Here is a 7,917-nt window from a genome sequence, read left to right as displayed (position 1 = left end):
AATAAATCGGGAAAGCCAAGATTTGAACACAATACGTTAGGGATTTGGTACCATGTGAAGATTTATGCACTAGTCATCCCTACTAAACATTGAACTGATGACAAAAGCTAGGAAATTTATGGTATACACTTCAACACAGATATATAAGTGGCGCACCTAGATGACTTGCACGCACGTCTGCATCGATACATGGCCGCCCTTAGATTATTAACGAAAAACGAAGCAAAACTCCAACGTGCATGTTCCTCCGTTTGTGAGCACCCAGATCTAGCTACAATCAGATTAATATTATTTCAGCCAACCACGTGCTCGCATCCTAAAATACAGCGTTATTTGGCTTCTTCAAGCTCATCCTACTTGGAGTGTAGTACTAGTACTACCCAGCTCTCTCTTGGTCCCTCCCTTGGAAGTCCACATAGTTGCAGACTGCTAGTTCTTAACTTGAAGGGCCAAACAAAACAAACAGGATTCTACCTCGATCACCAACCTCAAGTTGATTGATGTGGTCTCTGCTCTAGTATCTACTCTCTAGTAATACCTCTCTCACTAGAGCAGTAAGTTCCAAGTTCCCAATGTAGTATTGTAATCCTCTCAACAAGTGTTGCTAGGTTTGTTCCTTACTTACACTAGAACTGCTGTATTTTTTAAAGAAATTCATTTTGAGATGGTATTTTGGCCGAACAACTCCACAACCCCTACCAAAACCTCATGGACAAAAGGGAGAATTTGGTGGTGTGGATAGACCAAATGTCAATCATTTGTTCTCCCCCGAGCAATATCCAAACGAGAAGAATCAGATTATGGCTATGGATGGGTTTGGTGGTGCGCTTTGTTTTTCCTTAACACTGGTTTGGTGGTGGCTTTAGTTGTGTTTGGTGATCCAGAAACAAAAGGCAAAGCTGATGCGCCCCCAGGTGACCCCATCCATTCCAACCAGGTAGCTCGCTTGGCTTGTGTGCGTTCTGATTGATTCGTTGCAGAGGGTAAAATAATAGCAAGTGAGATGGTAGGCCTCGAGCCATACATCAGTGTTGTATTTACATGTTTTTCCATGAAGGAGAACAGGAAAATGGCAGCACAAAAACATCTCGCTGGTACATCAGATTCTCTGATAAGGAGATGCACGTAGACGCATCAAAGAGAGAAGCGTTTCAGAGTTTAATAAGATGGCAACTGATATCTGCAATGACAAAAACACAAAACATATAAGCAGACAACATTAGCAATTAGCATAATGCACCCACCAACGGTGTCGGCAAACCTAACCCTCCGAGGCAGCCTGGCTATACTAAACCCATGAAACTGAGACTTCCATGACATATGCAGATCAGATATGTGATGTATGCATCGTCACTCACATGGTCGCATCCTTTTCGCTCTTGATCGTGCAGTGCCAAGTTTCAGTTTCGCAAGCATTGACCATTTTGACATTGTCAATAGTTGCTGGCTTGATGCTGTATTGTTGCAACTTGCAAGCATGATGAAGCGGCTAGTTGCACAATAATGAACCACATGTCAAGCCATCACAAGCAACAGTTATCAGAAACTGCAGGTTACCTCACAAGCCTCTGCCACTGTGATCTCAGCCTGGCTTAGGATCTTGCTCATATTTCTCAGAAAGAGGTTAACATAGTTGGCCAATGATCAAGTGAAGCATCTGCCTTCTCTCTACTTGCTTCTCCCCCTGCCAACCACAAGCGGTGGATATTATGGTCCATACATCTGCCTGGGGCACCTCCAGCTCTCATGAGATGAGACATCTCTTTTGGTCCAGCAAAAGACAGCACAAGTTTTTGAACAGGGAACCAGCACAAAAGTGAGGACCATGAGGCATAGACAGTGACGCTTTATGAGGAGGGAAACAGACCAGCAAACTGTTGAGCAGATCATGAGCGCCCACATCCATGGCTAAACCATGTAGGTAGCGATTCAGAGAAACAGGACAGGAGCCTCTCATGTGGCATTGTGGCAAGCCACTGTTCGACTAGGACAAGGATTTCGTAATTCGGCTCGTCTTTTTTCTTTATACATATTGGTGCCGCCGACAGCATGATCCTTGAGGCTGGATCATGGTTTGAGCTTGAAAGGGAACACAGATACCAGCATCAAAGGTGATCAGTGATGTGCATGTGCCCTTCACAGTATTCCTTGCTGAAACCCCTCATCCAATCAGACAGAGGGGCACATAACCATGTGGGACTTCTGCAGACTGCACAGGATCAGCAGTAGTTCTCACATCAGTTTTATTTTTAAAAAAATCTCAACTGCACTATTACCATCTTATTGACCACTGACCCAGCTTTAGTTCTGCATAGAAATGACATTGAAAAAAAAGAGATGTGCTCAAACTCAAAAGGGAGCAGGATGAGATGCAGGCTGTAATTGTCTCATGATATGAGATGAGTACCCCCTTTCCCAGGGCAGGTTTTCCAGGCTGGTTTTGGCATGTTCTCCTCCCCACTTGGTCTCTGATTTCCAGCGCGTTCATTCACGCCCTCAGAATTTGCTTCCAAGACGCCAGATCATGTCCAGTGGCATGAGGAGAATATCATTGGGCAAACACACTGGCCACACCATCCTTGACTGTCGGTGCCATGCAGTGTGCAGCTGGCTATGCATCTCAAGTGCAGCTATCCAAGTCTCCATTATACACTCATCCGAAGGCAGCACAACCTGCACACTCATCTGACGAAACACTCCCTCTTAACAGTAGTATGTCATGGCAATTGACTTGGTTCAGGATTAATGTTTTCGTTGACATTTAGAGTGATCCAAGTGGTTTGTAGTTTGTAAAGTACAGCACAGAGAGAAACACAGTTTGCTGTACCAGTAATACATGTACAATATACAACCTACAGCATTGCCTGCATTTTGCAGCTGCGTCGCGTGGAGATGTAGAATGGTGGCTGCTGTCATGCAGCATACTAACAGCAGACCTATGCACGAGCTAGGCTAAACTAAAGCGTCGGCCTCGGGTAATTCAAGCACCTTGTGCGTTCCTTTGGATCTGGTTCCGGGTCTAAACTGGTTCCCTTCAACGTACCTGCAGCAACCACAATAGTTGTGCGCCTTAATATTAGTCAAATAGGATAATTTTCAAGTGCGAAAGAAATTTTGTTTGAGAAGAGTTGAGATTCTGAAGGCAACATACAGCTCTTTCAAAAATGGATGCTTGTACAATCCTTCAGGGATCCTTCCGATGAAGTTGTTATTATCCAAATACCTTTCAAATATCATTTGGTGGAGAATATCAGAGCCAAATGAAATACAGTGACTGGTATTGATCATGCACTAGATTGAACATTGGAAATTAAGAAATAAGGCTCACAAATATGTCAATCTTGGAATGTTGACTAGCTTTGGAGATATCGATCCAATCAGCCTATTATTGGACAAGTGCCTGCAGAATAATAGAAGAATGATTAGGTTGCTGAAGTGAGCTCCTTTACCTACTTGTGTGCAGGGGATTTTTCACAAGGGGAAAAGAACACTGGAGTTTATGATGACACATCTTCATACAGGTTAACTTCAAACTTACAAGATCTCAAGGTTGGTCAAATTTGCAATCTGATCTGGCAGCACTCCAATCAACTGATTATTGTTGACGTATCTGTAGAACACAATTCAGCAATCAGCTTAATAAGACAGCATTTGCCAGTCAGGAGAGAAGAAATGAATCTGGTAACTTGTAAAGTTTCTGCTTACAAGTTCCTCAAGGAGGGGAAACCATTCCCAATGCCCATGAAATCCCTCAGGGTGCCTATCAAGTGGTTGCCACCAACATCACTGCAAAAGTGAAAGAATTTATCATTCATGACAACTGAGAACAAAGAGACCACCATCAACATAACTGGAGGCAGTAAATATGCTGCACAGAACTTTGCTGATATTTTTTCATGTGAACTTGAGAGAGACGGGATTAGAATGGATGTTTACAGGTGACGAAGGTTTTTGAGAGTTCCAAGCTCAGGGGGGATTCGCCCAGTAAAGCGGTTCTCATGAAGATAAAGATAGCGCAGTTCTGGTAGGTTTGCAAGCTCCACAGGAATTTCACCTTTGAAGTTATTGAAGCTCAAATACCTGAAGAATAGTAGTTAGAGGCGCAAAAGCTGACCAATAATTAATCCATGAATACCCAAAAAATACTAAAATGAGCTTACAAGTGTGTGAGTTTCTTTAATTCACCAATTTCAGGCGGAAGCACATCTTGAAGCTTATTCCACCTCAAGTTCCTAAGAGTATGAATGAATTTGCTTAGCTGAAGAGAACTATAAAAAATAGGTACCTATGAACCCTAAAGGCAGCAAACAAAGTGATTCTGATTCAATACAACATTAATCTGAGGATATTGGAAGAATACTGCTGAGAATAAGGGAGGAGTGTTTGACTGTTCTGTGCAACAAAACTAAAACATTTCACAGAACTAGTATCTCTAGTTCTCTACATGACCCACATATCCAAATGTACATCTGTAACCAGAAAGAGATCATACTTACAATATCTTGAGGTGTCTTAACCGTCCAATCTGTGGAGGAATTGGCCCCGTCAACTTATTATTGTGGAGATCCCTACGGATAAATAATTTAATTGTTTCAGTTCAAATATATGTTGGAGATGAGCTAAGATAAGGTCAAAATTACAAAGCTGTTTCATACAGCCTTGAGTCACTCACGAAAAAATCATCTACAATCTCTGATATAACTATTTGGAAAATACTGTTGCCGTATATAAATGTAAAAATTGTGGCAATCTTTCCAGAATAAGTTAGTTCCTAAATTCTGGCTAATGATATATATCTGAAGTCATGAACCATGACACATTACATAACATTATAAAACATAACCCTTAACAATGATATATATCGGCGGTTACACTAAAAATACTACTCCCTCCGATCCATAATAAGTGTCGTGGACAGTAACTATCTTCATCACTTCAATCAGAATACAATAAATAAATACAAAAATATGAACAGCTCATTGTTATTTGTACCAAGACGCTTACAAAGAACAGTGGTAACAAGGGAAAATGTTTTTGTTACACTAAACAGATACAAAAATGACAACACCTTATCATTATGTGAATCAAGACGCTTACACAGAAAAATAAAATAAAAGCAGTGGCGACAAGGAAAAAGTTCTTACAATTTTCTTAAATCCAATAGGTTTGTTACTGCTGTAGGGAAATGACCAACTATTGATACAGCATAGACTTCCCTGAAATAAGGTACAGTTGTAATATGATTACTCAGACATGTATATGTAGAAACAGTACACAAAAGCTTCAGAATACTACATTACTTTGCAATCATAAAGTTGATATCCACCGGCAACATGCATCAACGGGTCAAAATGTTGTTATGCTAATAATCATACATATCCACAGAAAAGGTGAATTTCCCCTTCAAGACAAGTACATGATGCTGGCTTTAAAGCTGGTACTATAATAGTTTGACATCACACTTGTTAGCTATCTTGCACAGCTATGAAATACAAGGCAAGGAAAATGGCATGATTTCTAAGTTTTTTCTAATCCTGATCGTGGTGAATAATGTCATGTACAAGAAGGAATGGTAGACAGCAGTTCTTCAGGTTGAGATTGCATTGAAGATTTCAAGCAAGAAAGTTCTTGAAGGAATGACTCTTTTGTAGCTTTGACATAAGATACGAACAGCATGGATTGACTACAAGCATGCATTGATTTTCTCTTTGGAAAGCAGCTTTGTAACTTAATTATCTAATAAAACGTTTTATCCTTTTACATGTACATGCTAATACATCATAAATAATCCTTACAAATCTTATGTATGCCAATATAAAAAAAGACGGAGTGAACTGAAGGAATGATATAACATGTTTCTTACAGTTCAGTCACAACTCTGTTAGCTTATCTTGCACAATTCTAGCTATGGAACACAAGGCAAGGGAAATGTCATGATTTCTTTGGTTTTTCTAATCCTGGTCATGTTGTATGATTGGAATGTAAAAAGAATTATAGACTGCAGTTCGTGGTAGAGATTGCATCTTTCAAGCAAGAAAGTTGTTGAAGCAATGACTCTTTTGCAGCTTTGGCATAAGATGCATCGGATAGCTAACAACATGGATTGACTACAAGTATGAATTGATATTCTCTCAGGAAAGGAGCTTTGAAAACTAAACATCCAACGACAGTTTTGTAGCCTTTTACATGTACATGCTAATACATCATAAATAATCCCTAAAGATCTTATGTAAAGGACGTATCCAGTGCTGAGAGCTCCCGCACTGTGCGGGGTCTATGCCAATAAAATAAACACAAGAGTAAACTCAAGTAAGTGCGAACATGATTCTTACAGTTCAGTCACAACTCTGTAATCCCCTTGCTGGGAACATGTCACACCGGACCATGGGGGGAGGTCGCCATGCCCACAGGGGTCATCCCCAACCCATGAGTAGACAACTCTCCAGCCTAGTGAAGACTTGATCTCATTCAAAGCTTTCACTGCATCACAAACACAGCGTCAGTTCCGAGTTCCGACACTGAACGAGCAACTACTGATCCGGTCACTGCAGGTTGCTAATTCTGCATAATCTCTATTTCTCCGTGAACACGCAGAGCTAAGAGCTTGCGTGCTGGCACAGTCAGGCACCAAGCAGTATATATAGTGCAACTGGTGAAATTATACATACTACTAGATAGTGCATTGCAGGACCTCTGTTCTAGAACTGAATCATGGAGTGCTTGCTAATCATCGGTTGTCACCAGTGGAGCCCCTGATTTGCCTCAGCATATCACTAGCTCAAAACTTCGAGTGTCACGACTCACGAGCACAACTTATCTTATCTACAGCACCTAAGATAAATCCTAGTACTGTCAAGCTAGAGTTGAGGCAGCATTTCAGCTTCACGGAAGCTATAATTATCTTGCAGTTGAGTTCAGTACGGCCACCTACCAAGCGAATGCCCAATTCAACACCTCTGCTCTAATTAGCAGGAGGCTGCAGCGTTCTAGCACAAGCGAGGCTGGGTCAGATCCCCAAGAAACAGCTAAAGAACCCATCTTTCCGCCATCGCGTAAGAGACCACCAGGAGGGATCGATTGGCTTGAAAGGAGAAGGGGGCAGAGAAGGAGGAGAACAATTACGTACCGTCCCTCTTCACGGTCTTGCCCCGCGCGGCGGCGGCCAGGAGGAGGAGGAGGAGGCCGAGGAGGGGCGAAATGGAGCGGGCGAACGACGGCGCGGCCATGCGTGGTGGGAATGGGCTGCGCAGCTGGCTAGCGGTGGTTGTGGGGCGCGCGGCGGGAGAGCATAAGAGAAGGTGGCGCCGCGCCGGAGTGGGGGAGTGAGAGTGGGCAGACGAGCACTAGCTCGCGGTCCCGCTCTCGGCTCTGGAGCTCGTCGGTGCCTCGGTTGGGTTGGGTCTGGGCGCACAGAGCGACCGATGGTGCGTGCGTGATAGTGGTGGACTGTGGCCAGATTAACCGGAGTGGTAGTTCACGGAGCACAGCTTCCTCGCGAATTTTTTTTAAATAATACGAATTTTTTATTTAAGTGCAGGAATAGCGCGCGTTTTGGAAAAATTTGGAAACTGTGACCCGGTCGGTCAGCAGCTGGCCGATCGGCCCATAGGAGACCGACTGAAAGTCGGCTGCCAGGACCTTGTCAGGTGAGAGAACTAATTGGTCAGCTATCGACCAATTGGCCAGCTGTAGACCGATTGGCCCCCTACATACCGATCGGCCAACTACCGACCAATTGGCCTCCTGGTTTAGGTTTATTACCCATAACTCGTGTTACTTCTCCCCATTATTTTCCCGCCATATTTTCGCCCTCTCTTATTCACACCGCCGTTTTTTTCTCCCGCCCCTTCCCGCCGGTCCTTCCCGCCACAATCTCCCGCCAATTTTATCCCGCCACTATCTCTCGCTATATTTTCC

General features: G+C 43.0%; 1 protein-coding gene across 1 annotated transcript; it reads right to left on the bottom strand.

Annotated features, from left to right (window-relative positions):
* Nucleotides 1–2,832: 2,832 nt before the first annotated feature.
* LOC124680945 (probable leucine-rich repeat receptor-like protein kinase At1g35710) lies at nucleotides 2,833–7,274 on the bottom strand. The gene is made up of 11 exons (XM_047215957.1): nucleotides 7,127–7,274; nucleotides 6,333–6,480; nucleotides 5,145–5,216; nucleotides 4,497–4,568; nucleotides 4,161–4,232; nucleotides 3,937–4,080; nucleotides 3,706–3,786; nucleotides 3,539–3,610; nucleotides 3,329–3,400; nucleotides 3,152–3,223; nucleotides 2,833–3,043 (listed from the first exon to the last, which is right to left on the bottom strand). The coding sequence occupies exons 1-11, from the start codon at nucleotides 7,224–7,226 to the stop codon at nucleotides 2,953–2,955; spliced, it is 996 nt and encodes a 331-aa protein (XP_047071913.1). The 5' UTR covers nucleotides 7,227–7,274; the 3' UTR covers nucleotides 2,833–2,952.
* Nucleotides 7,275–7,917: the final 643 nt, after the last annotated feature.

This window comes from Lolium rigidum, unplaced genomic scaffold (assembly GCF_022539505.1).
Source record: "Lolium rigidum isolate FL_2022 unplaced genomic scaffold, APGP_CSIRO_Lrig_0.1 contig_31255_1, whole genome shotgun sequence".
Lineage (NCBI taxonomy): Eukaryota > Viridiplantae > Streptophyta > Magnoliopsida > Poales > Poaceae > Lolium > Lolium rigidum.
Note: the sequence above shows the minus strand (reverse complement) of the source record. Positions and strands in the feature narration are given on the sequence as shown.